General features: G+C 35.7%; 1 protein-coding gene across 9 annotated transcripts in view; it reads left to right on the top strand.

Moving 5' to 3' along the window:
• Positions 1-22,081, top strand: part of mtd (TLD domain-containing protein mustard) — a 380,034-nt gene that overhangs the window by 101,078 nt on the left and 256,875 nt on the right. For 2 of the 9 annotated variants that reach the window (XM_085951052.1, XM_085951050.1), the window contains exon 1: positions 12,781-13,105. The exons of 6 other annotated variants lie outside the window; for them this stretch is intronic. In XM_085951052.1, the coding sequence (XP_085807178.1) occupies positions 13,080-13,105 (26 nt within the window). In that variant the 5' untranslated portion in view covers positions 12,781-13,079. Of the gene's footprint in view, positions 1-12,746; positions 13,106-22,081 lie in introns of those variants that run through there. One more of the 9 variants, XM_085951053.1, reaches the window with a different exon arrangement.

The raw sequence follows: 22,081 nt of genomic DNA, 5'->3' as shown, positions 1-22,081 counted from the left end.
ATTTTAAAATACCTCAGATATAAATATTACGCCCGGCTGGACTAGACCCCGCATCCGCTCGATTCACGCCAATGTGCTTTACTAATTGAGCCGCGAGTGCGTCCTATCTAACTGCGACAAAATTAACTAATGGTATTTACATCCTGAAGCGCTTAACAAATTGCGTTAATTTTGACAATCGGCTTTTGTGGTATAATCAAGGTATCAATTACCTTAATTGAGTAGGTTAAAAACAAAATGGCTTCTCTAAATTTTTAAGTTCACAACAATCACTATCTGCGAAATGTGCAAATTAGACAAAGTAATTTTTAATTTAATCAATAAATTGTCAAAGTATCTCAGTGTATCTACTCTATTAAGGCTATTGAGGCATGGTCTAAAAAGATCGTGGCTAGGCGATGCGCGGATTGCGGGTCGTGGGTGCAAATGACGCATGCCGAACGAAATATAATTTGTCATATAAATCCAACATGCGTCCATTTAATGTTCTGTTTATTGGTCTATTAGTAACAATAATAATATTATATTCATTGACATGTTTTCTTTTTCAAGTAAATGGGTAACGTTTTTATACATCTTTACACGATTTAAGAATTAATACCCCCGTCGCCATCACGAAACAAATTGACGTAGGTATTCACACCTCGACGCTCGCTCTCCGATTGCCAGCGAGTCCAAAATTTCGTCGCGGCTATAGTTGAAAATTATTTACCGTTTCACTGAAGTATCGTCTTAATATATTAAACAAAAACTTATAATGTACCTACCTAGAAACCTTCAGAACTAGGTATGCCATTATTTTTATGTCCTGGAAGTGATGGGAAGGAGCCTTTTTGCTTTTAACCTACTCAATTCTAGCCGACGACGTCAGGATCTGCAATTTTTGGTCTCAGTTTCGGAGAAAGTCATGACTCTCTTCCAACATTTTCGTGAACGAAATCCAAACTTGCAATTGTAGAAGAAATGTCAACCAGGAAAAGAAAATTCTCTTGCAGCATGTTTCGTAATGTAAGTACTACACTGGAATTCGGTTATGTTGTACATACAGGATAGGAAAAGTTTCAGTATGTAAAGTTAAGGCGATACTTCAGTGAAACGGCAAATAATTGTCAACTATAGGTGCGACGAAATCTTGGACTCACTGGCAGTCTGAGAGCGAATGTAGAGGTGTCAATACGTCAATTTGTTTCGTGATAGAGACGGGGGGGGGGTATTAATTCTTAAATCGTGTAAAGATGACTAAAAACGTTACCCATTTACTTTAAAAAGAAAACATGTCAATGAATATATTATTATTGTTACTAATAGAACACGTTAAAGTGCCCACCACCACCCGTCATATATTCACAACCGTGGATATGCACGGCCGCTTTCTATGACGCTTTAAACGTGTCATAAAGAAGTGATTTTAAGCGCTCATTCCGTCCCGAGACGCAGCCGCACGGGACTGATGAACCATGCACCGTAGTGCTTAAAAAAGAAAGTTAAGAAAGAAAATGTTTGTGTTTGGACTGGCTCTGCTGTCCGCTGACGTTAAGCGCTTTGTGTACCCGCATACTGAGTGTCACGAATTGAAATGGATGAGTCTACAGAAGAGTCGGGACTATCCGCTCCCCATACGACGCTGCAAATATCTCAAATACCGCAAAGTTGGCCTCGGTTGCTACCAGATCTCCATGACCAATTGGGCCCGTGTGAGGACGGACCCTGGCAAACAGCTCCGCTCGTTCGAATTCCATAAGCGGGCAATCCCAGAAGATGTGTTCAACATCTTGGTGGTCATGCCCGCAGGTACAACCCGGCCCATCTACTATCAAGCCAAACTCGTGGAGTCTGGCGGCGAAGTTGCCATGGCCGGTGAGGAACTGGCTAATCCAGTGCGAAGGTTGGAGTCTTCTAGTTTGGTGCCTGCAGAATACGTCTGGAAAAAAACGGTAAGTGTGCCGCCCCTTGGGGGAGGCGGTCCACCTCGCCTGCAATAAACAGAACATTAAATGGACGCATTTGGATTTATATGACAAATTATATTTCGGTCGGCATGCGTCATTTGCACCCGCGACCCGCAATCCGCGCATCGTCTAGCCACGATCTTTTTAGATCATGCCTCAATTGAGGTATAGCCTTAATTAAGAAACGCTGCATTTAATGTTTTCTGTACAAACAGTAGTCTCGAAAATGTTAACGCTTTTACAACGGTGTCACGAAAAATCGCTTGGTCTGTTAGGTTAGTCCCTATCATCGCCTTTAATTTAATTTATAAATAAATGTGTTTGCACGTGTATTGTTCGGTATCAATATTTTCGTAAATATTTGTCGAATTATTCCTCGACTATAAAAGGGAAAACAATGTCCGCCATCGTTGTAGCGTAGGGCCAAAGTTACCCGGAGAGGTAGCACCAGCATAATGACTAATTAGACAGTATTTTATGGCCAATTAATTAAATTGTCCGATATAAAGTACACCTCGAGGCACCTTTGCCTGGTAGTACCTGTGTACTTACCCATATTACCTCTTCGCAGTGACTCTCGCTTATGAGTTCCACATCTTTTGTAGTCGTGACCTCATTATTTAGAACCCTTTTTATAATAAACAAAACGGGAGGGTCGCCTTGCCTTATCAAGGTAATGTAAACCCATTTGTTGGAATTTCTGAGATAAAATATTGCTTATTATAATAATGTTGTGGACATCTTGTTTGTGTATTCGCGTAGAACAGGGCGTCTTAACGTTTTTGAGCCGCGATTAGGGTAAAATAGTTTTAGTTTCGCGGCAAAAAAAAAATAATAACGTAATAGTTAAAATACGTAGTTCGTTAATCTGGCCCTACAGACCATTCAGATTTATGGTATACAACATGACCGCGAAACCAATCACTCTGTATGGATGTAAAACCTGGAGCCTAACGGAGGAACAAGAAAATTCTATACCTACAAGTATTCGAAAACAAAGTTCACCGTAGAACACTTGGAACGGTTAAAGAAACTCGAAAGGTGACGTATCCGTACGAATACTGAGCTCTGCAAACTCAGAGTAACGATAAATATTATAGAGAGCGCCTATTTTTCGGCAAAATGAAACCGTGTTTCTTGCGTATAACGCACAGTATAACCTCGATTGTATTATTATCAACTTAACTATGAAACGTTATACCATCGTGTAGCTTTCTATTTAAGGACGGCTACCAAATTTAAACACAACATATTTAACCATAATATGTTCTACTAAAATAACTAAAAATAATTACCACTAACTTTATATTTAACACGAAAACAGTAAACTTCAGCAACACGTGCTCGCAGTTTTTAAATTACTGTAATCAGTCAAATCCATATTTGCCGGCGACGTTTTCAAAAAATATTTAATTCAGCCGTAGGAATTCTATCTTACTCTAACGCATAGAGCGTAGATGTAAGCGTGTCGAGTGCTTACTCACTCGCACTTATGGTTCGTTTTTGTTCAGGCCTTGTCTGCGAACAATTTCTTCTCAATGTCTTGAGGGCGCGAAAACTCAGATGGGTCGGTTACGTTTATGTGCTCTGCGTAAAATTTATGAAAGAACCCATTTAGGCACTCGGGCCCTGAACCGCCCCCGGAAAAGATGGGTGAATAACGTCAAGGGGGACGCAGATAGGCTGAATGCCGAAAAATCACTGGAAAGCGACAGAGCTCAGTATAGGGACGGCAACCTAAGTAAGAATAAGTCGGAGTCAATCCATTGCTGGATGAAGGTTTGCCCTAGTTTCTTCCATTTTTTTCGGTCCCTAACTCTCCGAAGCTACGTCGGCTTTGCGTGATATGTAATAATTATACGTGTTTAAGTTTATTTTTGCAAATATTACAAAATTGTTAGTTGAGAATTGAGATGGTATTTATGTATAAATTTAAAATATAATATACGTAGTATATGTGGTTAGTCTAAATCAGTTGTCTATTAATTGAGGTCATGAGGATTGAATGAATACAACCGGTAAAAACCAATAAATAGAATGGAGTAACCGTCTGGCCGGCTAATGGGCATCCAGACATTGTATTTTCTCCGTACTGTAGATTCGCATCTAGGCACCTAATGGGAGACGGTACATCGCTCGTCGCGGATTACACTTTGGAAAACTCTGCTCTAAGTATACGGTCAAGGTTGCCAGGTGGAAAGATAAATAAGATTAAGACGCACCTCGTCGATTGAACGGTGACTAACGTTAATTTGTGTTGTCGATCGGGATCCCTGAATAACGAAACGGCATTCGGTGCTGAATACCAATAGACTACTGTATTTAAAACTTGGCATTCGCAGTTGGGTCACGTCTCGAAGGTTGCTATTATTGGTCTCTTATTAAAAGAGATGTCGGTTCAATTGCTGTAGAGCAGCGGCGGCTAAACTTTTTTGAAGCTGAACCAACCTGAAGAGGTATTCCAGCGGCCGCGCGTGGCAAATAGGGCCGACAAAATCTCGATACTTTTCCGTATTTTATTGCTGATTGGTGATTATCATGCATTCTCGTATTTATTTTCTTTGTAATTTGTACTCAAGATTATGCATAATACTTATCAGTGGCGAGGGGTGGAGGTAGGCTGTTAAGATTCGACATACCTAAATAGTGCACACTGAATTTTGTCAGTCATACTTATTTATTTTCATTGAACTAAGAATACAATTTGCAGGCGGTGCTGGTTAGTTTTCAAAATTCAATTAAACCCTGCCTAAAAAACCATAATAATTTAGCTATCTTATGGGCTTCATGCTTACTATAACCATTCATACTTATTAAGTCCTGTCTAAACGAAACCTTAATCGATAAAAAATATTCTTCTATCTATAAGATATCTAAAATTATGAATGATTTAATGGCCTAATTTTAGATGTTTTATAGATACACGAATATGTTTTGACTATTATCTACTATTATAGTAACTATAGCTTGGAATAATCAGAGTTTAAATAAAAACAAACAAACATATCTACAAATTGTAGTCTTAATTCAATGAAAACAAATAAGTTTGACTGACAAAGTTAAGTATGCACCGTTTATGTCAGATCTTAACAGCCTACCTCCACTCTTCACGACTGGAATATATAGGTACCTATATGAAATAGAAAGTGGTATTTTTTATTATTTGTTCATTGTAAGGCAATCAATATAATATATCAATAAATAATTACGAAATATTATTGCCTCTTAATATTATGCTATAGGTGTATTAGTCTTGATTTTTGTTCGTATTGTTTTAGCTTTGTTTTTTTCATCATATATATCATTAAATTCATTTATTTCTGTTAAGTCTCCAAGCTTTTCTTTGAAATGGCACTTTTTATTAAATTACGCCTCTCTGTAAACTCAGTCAAAGAGAACTTGAGAGTGTGGCGATCTCAGTCTTGGGTATCTGCTCCTGAGACATTACCAGGCTTAAATAACTACTGATTCATGCACATCCATACACTCAATTCGCTCGATTAAGACCGAGTGTGATGCGGGGCGGTTGGCTTGGAGGGTCCATCTTTATGTTGGCCCGAGAAAAGTAGAGCATCAAGAGGGGTGGAAAGTCCTGATCGCTCAAAAGATGACAAAATTCAAAGATGGTCACGGCCAAGAAGAAAAGAGTCTTGATTTCTTTGTCTGCTGTCTGCCTGTACACAACACACACACTCAACATTATTTTTGCCAAAGGTATGCACAGCTAACGATAAGCGGTCAGTTTCTGGCTTTGCTGCGCGACCATTTTTCTTCTTCGGCGTTTTTTACATATTATTGCTTATTTGCTAATTCACATTAATCCGATGAATGCAGGCTCGAATCTTGCTCGGTACAAATACTTTTCAAAAATCGTGTTTCTAAGTATATTTCTGAAGTTTTTCTAAATTGAATTAATTGTTTACTGTTCTACGTATTACTGCAGTACAAACAGTTTCACACAACAGCATCCGTAATTGTGCAAGTAATTTCACCGCCCCTAACCGGCCTCTGCGGCAATTGAAATAAAATTAGACACCAGCGTCGATTTTGATTGAAGAGAATTACTTTTATAGGCATGTCACATTTTCTGTTCAAACAGCCAGTCGGATGAAACAGATGCGTCTTGCTTCTTCCTGTTTACGCTGTTTTTAAATGTTAATTCAACATACTTAAATACTAATAATTTATTAACTGCACGCCGTAAAAGAAATCTCATACTAACTATGTCTTCTTAATAGGTACGATACTTAGCTGAAATAAACACAGCAGAGTTCTTCTTTGAAGATTATTTATTTTTTACTTTGATTTGTTCATAATATTGAATCGGGAATTAATTACGTCCATTAAAAACACTTTTTTTGAGCAATTAACTTTCGATATCGGTTTGATGTTGTTAACGTTATTTCAAGGACATGGTTCAATGTAAAAGATACATCTAAAGAAGACAAAAAAATAATATTGCGTATTGGTAATTTTGACCAGAGCAGAGAATTGCACACGTACCCACAAACAGAACCTCGGCGTAGGTACTGGGAATCTTTTTGTTTCAAAGTTTTATGAACCCGGCATCGGAATCCTCTTAAATAGTTGTGGCATACTTATTTGTTTTCGTTGGATTAAGAATAAATATTACACATATTGTTGGTTCATTTTTTTTAAATTCATTAAACGCTGCGTATACAAACTATAATAAGTAGATGAAAAAATATTATTCTATATATAAAATATCCAAAGTTAGGTATGATTTAATTGTATAATTTTAGATATTTTATAGATAGATGAGTATTTTTTGACTATTATTTATTATGGCTTGATTTCGCAAGGTTTAATTGAATTTTAAAAACTAACCAACACCGTCCGTTCAATGAAAACAAATACGTATGACTGACAAAACTAATATTATGGAATTTAATATTATTAAGATGGTATTATATTCCCCATAATTTAATAACGGGTCCCTGTCGAGTTGAGAGGCCGGTTCGCATCCGCGGATGCGGACAAAGTCGATCGTGATCGTTATTAAACTATGATATAATAATATAATCTTCTTCGTCGGGAGCTTATGACTAGAGTTGGGTATTTCCCGAGAAAATCTCAATCTCTAAATTCGGGATTTCCAGAGAAGAATTCTCGAGAACTAACGAGATATCAGGTAATTTAAAAAAAAAAACTGTAAAAACCCTAAAATCAGTGTAAAAACGGACAAATTCCAAAAAATATGATTTTTTTATTTATGTAAGAAAACAAACAAAATAGAAGTAGGAAAAAAAATAATTCAAAACATTACTTATTAAAATAGAATTTCAAAAAACACAGACTGTCAATCGCGTACGCTTTTGAGACACAAAATACCCTGATGTTGCAAAAAATTCGCTCATTTTGAGTCGACGTTGGATTAATTGTGTTAATGCCCCGATCAGTCTAGGAACGTTTTGTGTTTTCTGTCCACCTTTTTCATAATATAGAAAATCGTTTTTACAATCATTATTTGACAATAAAGAAATCCCAAATCCCGAGAAAAGATTCTCGAGATCCGGGATTTCCCGAAATGTTAAAAATTTCAATTCTCGAGATTCGGGATGGAAAATCTCGAAAATTTCTCGAGAATTCCCGAAACCCAACTCTACTTATGACTGAGCATCGTTCCCCGGATGATTTTGTCGTCGGACAGTCTTCACTACGGCTTGATCGGCGGATTGAGCGAGCCAAAACCCGTGGCATTCTTGATGTGATCCCTCCATCTGTAGGGATCTCTTCCTCGTCCTCTACCACCTTCGATTTGTCCACATGATAACCTGAATAAACTCTTGCTTTGATGTTTACATAAATTATATTATTATTATCTTTTTATTTAATCAATAATATGCCTAAGGTATTTCATTGTGAATCCACAGTTAATGCTATGCAAAGTATTGTTATAAAATAATCGTAAACATTAACCGGTTCAATTTGCAATATGATAAGCCAGGGGTTCTTAAACCTCTTCGGCTCACAGTACCTGGGTGCCCAGCAGAACAAAATGAGATGCCTCCTCTAAAGGCACACATAAATGTCTTTTTTCGAATATCTGATAGCGGATGTGATTGTCGAATCGCCCATAACCAATGACATTATTAATGGACAACGCACTCAGTACAGTAGCTAGGAAGTAAATTCGCGCATAGCGACATTCGCATTGTATAGGTAGACGTCACGTGACAAAATTTCGCAATTTCCATTATGCGATATCACGCATCGGGAATTTATAGCAATATCACCTTTGTTGTAATGGCGTTAGAACAGTGTTTCTAGTGTCAATGTTCATTTGAGCGAGCGATATTGATACTAAAATATGAATTATGCCATTCGGCAGACCCGACAAAAAAACATCGGGAATTTATAGCAATATCACCTTTATTGTTATGTCGTTAGAACAGATTGTGCCATTCGGCAGACGCGACAAAAAAGTGAGTCATTTTTTTTTCAGATGCTTCGTCCATATTAATGTCATTGCCCATAACATATCAAAACTATTATGGTTTGGGTTATGCAAGGTTTAATTGATTTTTAAAAACTAACACGATCTGTAAATAATTATAGCCTTAGTTCAATAAAAACAAATACGAATGACTGACAAAGTTTAATGTGCACTATTTGTGTCGGATCTTAACAGCCTACCTCCGCCCTTCGCCACTGAATTATACCTACCTAGATCTAGGGCGTTATTTTGTTTCTCCGTTAACAAGTTACCTATAAGCTATGTCTACATTTGATCACTAATTCCACTTTTTAATTCTGGTTTTAACACTAAGCAGTTTTGCGCATGCTTTAGTTAGGTTGTCTATACTATTGTACGTCAAATAGTTTTCAATTGGTCGCAGGAAGCAGTGTTGTCATATTTTTATAATGTTGATTTTTATACATAGGTGTAAAAATTATGGTATTTTGAAAAATCTATTGTACACGTAACATTTTTCTCGTTTTGAATCCTATTATAATAATTAATAAGTATAATATAGGTCAGTAGTGCAGGGTGGAGGTAGGCTCTTTAGATATGCCATAAATACTACAATTTACAGGTGGTATTGGTTAGTTTTTAAAAATCAATTAAACCATAATAGTTTTGGTATATTTTGGGCGATACGACAAAATTGTGCTCACTTTTTCATTCATACTTATTAATTGTTATCGTTGGATTAAGAATATATATTACACATATCGTTGGTTCATTTTTTAAATTCATTAAGCCCTGCCTAAACCGAACTATAATATATAAAATATTCGAAGTTATGTATGATTTAATTGAGTAATTTTAGATATTTTATAGGCGAGCATTTTTTGACTATTATCTATTATGGCTTGGTTTCGCAGGGTTTCATTGAATTTTAAAAACTATCCAACACCATCCGTAAATTGTAGTCTTATTTCAATGTAAACAAATATGTATTACTGTCAAAGTTTAGTGTGCAGTATTTATGGCGAATCTTAACAGCCTACCTTTGCCACTGATACAGGTACTATTAAGACGATACTTCAGTGAAACGGCAAATAATTTTCAATTATAAGCGCGACGAAATTTTCGACTCGCTGGCAGTCGGAGAGCGAACGTCGAGGTGTGAATACATCAATTTGTTTCGTGATGGCGACGGGGGTATTAATTCTTAAATCGTGTAAAGATGACTAAAAACGTTACCCATTTACTTGAAAAAGAAAATGTGCCAATGAATATATTATTATTGTTACTAATAGAACAATAAACAGAACATTGAATGGACGCATGTTGGATTTATATGACAAATTATATTTCGTTCGGCACGCGTCATTTGAACCGCAATCCGCGTATGAGGGCTCGCACATCAGAACTCGCCGCATGCGTCTTACGACGAATTCGTCGATGTGACGTCATCGTAAACCAAGAAACAAACGTTATCAAATGGAGCTTCGCAGATTGGCCGATGCAACTGCAACTCTGCGACCCTGCGACATTCGTCTAGTTGCATTGGCCAAAGCCTGCATGTCGATGTCCGGCCAATATCGACTCCGCGCATGCACACAGCTGCAGAATCTGGCGAATCGGCCATATCTCTCCAGACTGTCGCTGCGTTTGGTACAGCTAGAGCTAGCAGCGCTAGGCAGGTGTGCGAGGTTGTGATCGTGCAACATTCGCCGGCAGTCTCGAAGGATTTAATTTATGGCCGTCATGCACACAAGGCGAGCTGTGATGTGCGAGCCGGCATCGCCTAGCCAAGATCTTTTTAGACCATACCTTAACTTAGGTATAGCCGTAAACATTACGTAAATATAAATATTACTTAAATAATATATCGCAACGCACATTTTGGTAACACCTGTGTTAAACAATACTTAATACTGTTATTAAATGTATAATTTATTTATTCACCATTTATATGCAATCGTGTTTATTTTTAATCACAATACGTGTGTTGTTGTATACCTATACGCACGTCCACGATCGTGTATATATTGTGTATTTCTGCCAAAATATGTTGTCTCTATGTATTATTATTGATATAACAAAATACTTAAATCGCTAAGTATTTTATTTTTTGGTCAAATTTTCCGCAACGATTTATAAGCATTATGTACCTTAGCTGAATTAGTCTATGTTTATAAATCGGTGTCATGTATTTATAATATGAAACAATGCATAAATTATGCTTATTATGCATGAGTACCTTACCCATATATATACGATAGTAATCTGCATAGTTTAATAATTCAATGACTATTGTCGAATAAGAACTTTTTGTCCGCGTGTTAAAACTGTGAACTGACAATCCCCTTCAATACAGCTAATCGCCCTTCCGTTTTCAAATGTGGAACGCCCCAAAATTTAGGGAATGATACAACTGGGCGCCAGGACAATTAGGCGCTGCACTGTCGAATAAAATAAATAGACGTTCGTTACGATTTTATACACAAAGTAGACGAGGAATTTAAATCAGTTTCTATCGACTACTTAGTAGTTTTAATTTATTTTGCTCTTAACATAATGTTTTTATTGCGGATTGAGAATTATCATGCCTGACGCATTATATAAAAATAACTTCTTGTTGGAATTTAAACATAAATGCACAATTAAATCATTGTTTACGTGTGCATATTTAAATTCTCACCAAGTATTAAATAATTTAAATATAGATAACAATACCTATTAATTATATAACTTAAAAGTAGGTACCTACATATATTTATTTATGAACGTCTATTTATTTTCGAATTTCATTCAATTGCGTGCTGCCCAGTTGTCCCGGCGCCGAAACGTCCTAGACCCCAAATTTATCATTTCATTTTACGCTCCCGTGATGTACAGATTGCAAAGTATCGCTGAACACTCAAACGAGGGTAGCCGTGTCAATTTTCGTTTCAATATTTTAGAAATTGGGGCGCCGTGAAATGAAAGCGCTTGAAAACTACTACTTTAACGTTATCAATAGTAAGCGGCAGTTGAAAAGCTTACATATAATTGTGTACGAATACATTTTGACCGAAAACATTTGTACCCTTTGCAAATGCCGGAAAAGCATCGAGTCCGATTGACATATTCTTCCACTATCATTTCACCCCCACGATGGCCGCTCGGCTTAAGCATCGTGTGCCCCAGGTTTGAATCCTGGGTCTGGTCAGTGGACATATTGTTTTTCAATTTGTGTATGAGTCAGATTATGGACCTAATAGGTTGAGCAAGTGGCTGACATCCATTTCTCATAAAAACAAAATCTGTTAACACTTACAAACATGGCCCCCACAAAGGGGGGGCTGACAGGGCTACAGCCTAGGGGCCCGGGCATAGGGGGACCCGGCGTGGCGGCTCGACCAGTTGTGAGATAAACACACACCAGAAATTTGTTATATTATAAAAAAATCGCGTGCGGCGCTATACTACTCAAATATCAAACTATCAAAATTAACATACACATTACTACATTAAAAAAATATGTAGTAGGTATGATGAAAATATGATATAAGTAACTATATGATAATTCACGTGTGTCAGGGTCGAATGCTACTTGGCTACCACAAGAGGGGGTCACGACCAGTTCTTCATAGTATGCTAACGACCAATAATATGATATGGGGTCCGATTTATTTAAAAATATAGATAAATACACGGAATACCATTTGGGGAATACTACTGTAGAACATCATATTGCCCTTAACCTTGGTGATAGGTAAGGGGGCCCGCCAAACATCCTGGCCTAAGGGCCCGATTCATGAAGTGGGGGCCATGCTTACAAACCTCCACTCTGTAGAGGCCCATATGATCATAAATTAGGATCGGACATGGTCGGAAAAATCATTTCGTCTAGTGCGAATTTATATGATTGTTTTTAAACGCGTGTCATTTATTTGAGATATGAGTGATACGACAAATATTTCTTACGAATCAAATAAAAGTGCTAAAAATTATTAACATATCAGCGAAAAAAGCTACTCGAAGAAAATGTCATTCAGTGCCTATGCTTTTCTGTCATTTGCAATGAGTCAAGAATATTTTCTAACATAATGTATTCGTACAAATGTTTTCGTACAATTTACCGGTCAAGAATTGAAAGTATAGTACCTGCTTAATATTATATATTGTCAAAGAAACAAGAAGTCGTATGCGAATTATTTAATAATTGAAGTACCTACGTAATTAATTAATGAGGTAGATATTAAAAAAGAAAACAAGATGGCAGTGTACAAATAACTTCTCCATGTTACGTTGCCTCTTATCATGTTCTTATAAATAATTTCTTATCGCGTGGAAAGTTTATAATATTTTTAATTGGTTTTTAGTAAGTATTTAATTTTGCATGTAAACATACACATTAAATATTGAAGATTCAGAGTGCTGCGTTACTTACGCAGTGAAAGTACTGGATTATTGATTAGTTCACCTCGAATCAATTGTCGTCCTCTACGACTTCGACGAAAGAGATGCTACTACGATCGTCAGATGACCCTCAGATGGCAATAGCGGCAACCGTAGCAGCCGAAAACAGCAAGCATGCCACACCGAGAGCAATTCAGTATTATGTTTTAACTAAAAATGTTGGGTAAACTCAGTGTGCATCAGTGTATTAAGTTACGTGTGTTTTGTGACGCGCCATGGTTACGTCGAGTTTGCACGTCTAAATCCGCGTAATGCTTTCCGCAAAACTGCGTATCAAGTAAGTTTTTTTTTTTAATATAGGATAACATTATTAGACTTATGGACATGGCCCCCACATCCTGAAGCGGGCCCCCATGCCACGAAGTTTTCCGCCCCCCCTACCTATCGCTAAGGTTAAGAGCATGATCTACAGCAGCGTTTCCCAAATGGTATTCTGCGGAACCCAAAGGTTTCGCAAGATAAAATTAAGAGTATTCCATGTAGGTATTCAGTGTTATTTTCAGTGATTTTTTGTATTTTTATATTAATCCACTTGGGTTGTCGACACTCCTTTAATGGTAGCTAAGTAACACACGACCGTATTGTATAAATAGTCATTTTTATTAGAGCCAGGAAATATACTAAAATTAATTACACATGAATTATCATTTAAATATATCAATCATAATATTGCATTAAATTGTATCGCACAACCACGTATTTTAAATTTGGAATATTGTTTAAGTAAAATAGCGCCGCAGGCGACTTTTTTACTATTAGAGCAAATTTGTGACGTGTTTTATGTTACTTCGCTAGTCGAGGCGCCTCGCCGGGCCCTCCCCAAGCCCGGGCCCCCAGGCTATAGCCCTGTCAGCCCCCCCCTTGTGGGGGCCATGCTTATGGGACACATTCAACTTTTAGTTTTAATTATAGGGCCAGTTTTGGAAATACCTGAGTCCTAGATGGATGAAAATACTAGATAGATACAAGATTCGCATTAGCTCGTAGTGCCAGGAAAAAGAAGACAAAGAATAACTTTAAAACTGTGTATGTAATTTTATATAAATCAGGGGTTGACAACCTTTTTCAGATATATGGGCCGCTTTAAGACTGCAAGTAGTGTTAAGAGTGAAAAAATATTATGCATCACCATCTGTCTTTCATTGTATGTTTTCCCTTAATCAGTAAAACCTGAGGTCCAAATTCGTATTGAACCATGCAATAAATAATATAAAAAATGTGAATTTTTTCAAATGTATTTATTATGTTGTAATTCCAAAAGTTCTATTTGCGGTTTGATATGTGATTTGTGTCTAAATAATATGAAGGTTCAAAAATCGCATTTCGCCGGTTTTATGAAAATCCATAAAATGGATCAAATTTCAGTTTGTTTAATATGATATTAATATATTATTGAATATTATTCAATAATACCAACGACTGTGCCTTTTTGTGTTTTACGTCCATCTGAAGGTATGGATTTGCAACATTGGAATCATTCTACCCATATTACCTACATTTATTGTTAAATGCATACTTAAATTCAATTTTATTTAACTATTTTACATATAATGAACATTACAAATTATAAATTGAAAGCGTTCACGACATGGCATAAAGTAAGTGTTAACAATTTTTCAAATAAAAAACAGAGCAACGTGAGTAAATAATACAATAAGAAAAATAAAAGTACATGGAAGCACACAGAGTGAACTACGTTGATAGACCCTATCTTATAAACTTATAAAACTACGTACACCTAAATGCACCCTAACGTAAGTGGAATATATCAATATCCGAAGCGATTTGATTAAACATAGTTATTGCCCTCCCAATTGGCATTACTAATGGCACGTTAGTTCTGCGCCTTGGGAGAACAAACAATGGATTCCCTCGATTTCTAAGATAATTATCAGAAACACGCAAGCCAATGCCACCAATAACAGTAGAGTTTCCATTTACCCCGCGTATAAGTCGGAAACTTTAACATATCTACGGGCTAGACCGCTACATGTTATGTTAGTAATGTGAAACATTTATGAGCATACGGGCCGCGGTCGGCTGGTTGCTGACCACTGACTTGTAAAATGAATTTGTCACTCCCTATTTACAATAATGTATATAAAGATTGCTAATAGGTTGAGCAAGTGGCTGACATCCATTTCTCGTAAAAAACAAAATCTGTTAATACAAACCTCTACTCTGTGGAGGCCCATTTATGATCCTATTAGGATCGGACATGGTCAGAATTTTTTTTTTATGACATGTGTTTCGCTCACCTTGTGAGCTATGAGTACATGCAATGTTCTTCTTCTTCCACGGCGCTCTCTTTGGCCTCCTCTACAACCGCTCTCCACTCACTCCGGTCTCTCGCCACACTTCTCCAGTTGCCGGGTCTTCCTATATGAAGCCATTCCACTTCTACGGCGTCAGCCCATCTTCTTCTTGGTCTCTTAGCCTCTAGGTCTCTTCCGTGGGGGTAGCTACTTCGTCATGATCATTGGTGCTCTAACTTCAGGCATTCTCTCCACATGTCCCGCCCATCGTAGTCTTTAGGACTTACAGTATCTTATGTACATGCAATGTATGTAACATTATAATAACTGTCATGCTATGTGGTTAAGAAAAAATAGTCAATTGGTTTACTTAAATTGGTTGGTAAAAATATAATTAAGTAGATGGCGTGGGACATGTTATTGGTGGAATCGTGAGAGGTGAGTAGGATGGTTTTGAAATTATCTTCTTTAATAAAGTTATAACCATTTACGATCAGATGTTTAGTAAATTCTGAAAAATTGTTACTTTTTAGGCATCAGGTATGTTCGTTCATTAAGGTGATTCATCAGTGAAACGGCAAATAATGTTCAACCATAGACGCGACGAAATTTTGCACTCGCTCCCATTCAGAGAGAGAATGTAAAGCTGGAAACACGTCATTTTGCTTCGTGATGGCGACGGCCGTAATAATTCTTAAATCGTGTAAAGATGACTTAAAACGTTACCCATTTACTTTAAAAAGAAAACATGTCAATGAATATATTATTATTGTTACTGATAAAACAATAAACAGAACATTAAATGGACACATGTTGGATTTATAAGACAAATTATATTTGGTTTGACATGCCTCATTTGCACCCGCGACCCGCAATCCGCGCATCGCCTGGCGACGATCTTTTTAGACCGTGTCTCAACTGAGGTATGGCCTTAACTAAAATATTGAAAGCTCATTGGGTTTTCCCGATGTAGACACGGCCACAATCATTGTATGTAAATTCATAAATGTCGCTGATATGTAAAGGTTTATTTTTTGTATTTGAATCACAACACAACACATTCGTATTGCGATACCTGTGTGCTTCAGCAGAAGCCTACCAAGTTTAACGAATACTGAAATACATTCTTCTTGGAAGAGGTTGTAAGATCTTCAGGTTATGCCTAATACGCCATGCTTCTCCTTCTAGTACGTAGCACCTTCCTCTCGAATATATCGAGCGCACGCTCATCGGCCTTGGTGAGAATATAACACTCCGACCCGTAGGTCGGTATTGGTCCTGTACATTATTTGAATAATTGTTGTACGACGGGAGAGGGTGCGAGACTTCAGCTGATTTTGTAGACCAAAGTAGTACCCGTTCGTTGCTTTGACTCTGTTTTATTTCCTCCTTATATCATCACTGCTACTACTACATTACTGTAATTACGCGACGTGTTATAGCAGTGGTGGCGAACCTATGGCAAGCGAATGTTTTATTTTGAAGAGAATTTAATCTATAATAATTAAAGGCCGGATCTTTCGAGTCTTTAACCGTCAACCCATAAAAAAACACATTAAAATGGTGGACGAATCCAATATCCTAAGGAGACTTTTGCCCAAATGATTCTTAGTATGGATTTCTACAATTAGTCAGTTGTTTTTTCTGGCAGCTCAGGTGCGATGATAATTATTGTAATTAAAATAATCGTCTTGCCAATATTATAATGCGAAGTGTGGCCACTTCAAACGAATTCAAATTCGCAAATCGCAATTAAAAAGATCGCATTACAAAATTGATGGTTTGTTTTATTGCAGGTAAGTAATGGTAAACCATTTTTATAAACTGCGTGTAGAATATGTTTTTCATAATTATATATCGAATAGCTTTTGCGTACCTACCATTAATATAAATACAAATATTGAAAGATTTTGTCCGCTGACCCGTTTTATGTTCTAAATGTATCATATTGATACCTATTAGTATTACCAAGTGACAATACCGATATCGCAAAAGTACCTACATATCTTTTATTTTGTTAACTGTTAATTCATGGTGGAACTGCATTGTATAATTGTTTAATTTAATAAAACGCAATTTTTTGTAGTACTTGTACCACTTTAATCAATAAATTAGGACCGGTTTCGTCCGCCTCAGAGGGAAATGAGTTCAGCCTTTATGCCTTCAGTTGAAAATGTCCCTCTGAGGCGGACGAAACCGGTCCTAATTTATTGATTAAAAATGGAATAAGTACTACAAAAAAATGCGTTTTATTAAATTAAACAACAATACCTACATATCGATAAAAAAGTCATATACTTATTTATTTATTTAGATATTTAAGTATTTTGAGGATGCTCTGCCCAATCTGGTCTATTTGATTATAAACTATTGACATTGAAGAATTTCATCAAATTGATCGTAAGAAATTTCCTCTTCAAAATACCAGTGGCGTACGGTCTATAGAATACATATGTAGATGCGAGACATCCCTGGAAATATTCGTTTGAATAATTAAAATACCTACTATTATAATATTGTGTATTGCATAAGCCGTAATTGCATTTTTCTAAAAGGTTTGCAGTATAATATTACTTCAGATTTTCACTTATTGAATAGGTTTATTATAAATATTACGTATTACGTTAATATATTTAGATTTAGAATATTCCAGAGCTACTAATCCGCAATGCCACACACTAAACTACTCACCGTGATTAAATTAGTTATAAGACCTTGAGTATATAAAATGCATGTTACAGACCTACAAACTTATCTGAAGAATGGGATGGGGGAGCCATTGTTGAAAACTACCCAATCAAGACTCGTAATTGGACAAAATCTGACATTTTTCAAATTTTGACCAATTTTCAAAATGGCGTCCTATGGTAGTTCGTAGTTCCATTTTTGGCCATTCTACAGGTAAGTTTGTAGGTGTGTAACGTTAAAAAAAAGTCCCGCCGTCCCATTTAATACTTCAGATTTTCACTTAGTGATTGTATTGCGTTAATATTTATTGTTGTTTAATTAAAAAAACGCATTTTTTTGTAGTACTTATTCCACTTTTAATCAATAAATTAGGACCGGTTTCGTTCGCATCAGAGGGATATTTTCAACTGAACAAGGGAAGATTCAGTTGAAAATGTCCCTCTGAGGCGGACGAAACCGGTCCTAATTTATTGATTAAAAGTGGAATATGTACTACAAAAAAAATGGAGCCATTGTCGAAAACTACCCAATCAAGACTAGTAACTGGACAAAATCTGACATTCGAATGAAATTTTCAAAATGGCGTCCTATGGTAATTCGTAGTTCCATTTTGGCAATTCTACAGGTAAGTTTGTAGGTGTGTAATGTTAAAAAAAGTCCCGCCATCCCATTTAATTCATTGTACGCTAAAGGCGCGCCGATTAGGTGGCCATTCGACATAATTAGCATTATATTTAAATGTTGTTATTAAAAAGTAATTATCTGATATATGATTATATTATGTATTTGATTTAAATACTTACATATTATAAAGTGTAAAGAACTATTCATCACATAAAACGACTAGTACCTAGAATCTAGATACATATTTCATTAAAACACTTTATATGTACTTTCGTACTTTTTCCACATTTATTCCATAATGTTGATATTCAACCGATTTTATCCTAATGGACATTTTCAATTGAATAACAGTACAAAATATAGGTAGGTACATATTATTGCATAAAAAGTCAATTAAGTATAGAGGACGTGGGAGTCGATTGTTTACTTGAACTAACTTGTTGGTGATATTTGTCCTTATTTATTAAATGACTGATTTATATACATTAAGAAATAGCGTAACTTCAAAACTGTGAAAAATTTGCTGTGTTTAAAATTCCACATAGGTGTATGTATCAAAAAAGGTTCCCGACCAATGACAAAAACTTGAAGACGATTTATTGCTTTTGTCGCATGATACGTACAAGAAGTCCACAACTTAAAAATGAATTATTTTCCATACGGTAGTATGTATCATCATCAGCTGTAGTATATACCAATATTGTATATAAATTTATGTTTACATTTTAGATATAATAGTGCAACCATCTATAATACCGTGGATTTACAAGAATAAAATTACAAAGCAAAGGATAATCTTTGCAATGTGCTTTTAAAACAATATGAACGGCAGGTTTACATAGGTCGTAAGTGCATTTGCTAGTCACGCAGCCTTCGCTATCGAGGCTTGATAATTATATATTATATACTTAAACAATATTATATATGTGACATATTATAATATTTAGGAATATTATATTTCATCCATTGTTGTTATTTTTAAGTTAATAAGTCAAAAGAATAATATCAACTAAGATTTAATAACAATAAACAAAAATGCAAAATGTACAAAGTGTTTAAAAGTACCTTATATACCTTCTAGAGGAAAGTGGTATAATGGTCTCTATATCTAACGGGTACGAGTGGCAAAAATATTAATCAATAAATTCTAATTGATTTATGTTTTGTACTAGGTATTCTATTAGTCATTATTTACGACCGGGTTATGCCTTCTGGCTTCTTCGTGCACTATGCGCATCACCGATCGTAAATGCACATTGACATAATAAAAGATTGTTAAAACCTTCTTACCTATTAGTAAAGGATCAAGTAAAAAACAAATTTTGATTATCTGAAGTGTTTGTGAAAACTCGTAATGAATATATTACATATTATTAATACATTCAATAGGTAAGCCCGTTAAAACGTCATTTCCCGTAAACAATGGAACCAGCTAATGTGAAATATCACGAAATATACCTACTCACTAAATAAAAACAAATAAACAATTTTAAGCTGTAATCCATAATCGTCAAAACTGAAGTGATCTCGGATTTTAAGAAAATACGTAGATCAGTTAACAAACGCGCAGGTAAAGTTTTTTTTGTTTTTTCTACCATATTACTATAACATCAAATTATAGTTTCATGTGTGAACTCCCAGATTGGATAAAGCAATGGACTATTAGAACCAAGGTCAACTTGTTAAGGCAAATGGTAGGCACTGCAACTGTGTTATACCTATTTATATCTAATATTTTCTTGATAAAATAATTTATTATCAATGGTATTAGGTACTATATATACACAATGTATCAATGTCGACTAATTATGATTGTATCATTTTGATAACTTCCGAAATAAATAATTATATCGGGTTTATATATTTCATTGAAATAATACTATGATATATAATTTATAGTATTAGGGAGTAGCAATTAACAGAAAACGCATGTACTTACATATTTTGCATGATGAATATAAAGTGTTTGAAAATGGCCTATCAAAATGTCAAAAAAAACATTACAACATCAGTACCTACCTATATATTAAAATTGAATATCTCAATATGTCCAACCACTTGCTTGAAACACAAAAGTACGATTTGAAGTATCTTTCGTACGAAACTTTTTCTAAAGGGTTTTATTAACCACGTAGGTCCGATATTCCCCATTTTACCTATCCATAAATCCATATAATATAATAATATGTTTTCATATTATATATTTTCGTAGTATCAACATAATATACGAAATCATTCAGATTTGGTACGATTTTAATAATACACTAGCTGTCAGGTCCTTCTCATTATGGGAGCAAGTGTGATTTGTTATTTGATAGTGAAAATAAAAGTAGTTTAGTAGAAATTTTAAACTTTGATTTCAATAATAGGTATATAAAAAGTGGAATATTATTAAATATTATAGATATTACTATTAACAACTAATTCTTCCACTCTATACGTAAGCGCTTCATTAATTTCTCTAAATAGTATAGTATATCTACTAATGGCAGCGTTTCTATATAATTAAGTATCGATAAAGTCTCTTGCACATATTATCAATATCATTTATTTCATATTTCATTGTACCTACTACATCGTACAACTTATTTTTCTGAAAAACATAGGTTCCATAAATTATTAACGCATTTTTTAATTAAAAAATGTTGTAATATTCGAGTCCGTCCCAAAAAAAAAAGGACTCCAGATGTCCGGTGTCTAATAATAATAATAAATGACACATCGCATCGTATATAAAATAGCGGCAAATACTCTTCAAGACTTAGCATTACGTTTAATGTAAATATATAGTTGCATAGGTCGGTCCTTAGGCTTTATGCGTCACACATAATATTATCGCACTAACCTCATCAGGCGGCGGAGGTAGCCCCACCGCGAACCTCTCATTTTGATCGATTTGTAATTATAGCGACCATTATAGCGAGAGAATTCCTAATCTGATCGGACCAATATGCTGGTGTCAATTTGTGCGTAAAGAACCAAACTAAGTAATACATTAATAAAAAATTTCATTCTTACCCACAAAAATGGCTGTACCGAATAAGAAGCTAGTAGTAGTAATTCTGGAGGACGGTTTCAAAATTGTTGGAACGAAATGTATGGCGTAATTGAAAAAAGTGATATAGCTATTATATGTGTGCTATGTTCTGTAAGTGATGTATACAACATCATATTATTTTTTAATAGGATTCTTAAAAACTATGTTTTCCCCATAAAAAACTGCTCGGCACGTCAGACAGTCAAAAAATAATGTTTGGGAAATTTTCCACGCGTACCTACGTAAAAATGTTCGCCAACCCTGTGTTATAGTGTTAGTGGTTACGGGAGATGCAGTTTACAGGGGTCTAGGACGATTTGGCACCGCAAACTGGCCTCCGCCGATTGGCCTCCGGTAATTGGCCGCCGGTACAATCGGACGCCGGCCCAATTGGACGCCGACCCAATTCTACACCGACCCAATTGGCCTCCGGGAGGATTGGACGCCGCACAGTTGAATTAAATGCGCAAAGGAATAGACGTACGTTACGATTTGTTGGAGTAAATAAGCAAGTCAGTTTAATATGCTTCTATCTTCTCAGTAGTTGTACCTTATACATTTTGCGCTTGACACATTTTTAATATAGATTGAGAATAATTATTATGCCTTATGATGTTTATTAAAAGAAAATAACTCTTCCCTCGTTAAA

Source organism: Rhyacophila brunnea, unplaced genomic scaffold (genome assembly GCF_057557595.1).
Source record: "Rhyacophila brunnea isolate RB1 unplaced genomic scaffold, BYU_Rbru_1.0 scaffold_24, whole genome shotgun sequence".
NCBI classification, from domain to species: domain Eukaryota; kingdom Metazoa; phylum Arthropoda; class Insecta; order Trichoptera; family Rhyacophilidae; genus Rhyacophila; species Rhyacophila brunnea.
This window is presented reverse-complemented; position numbering and strand designations above follow the sequence as displayed.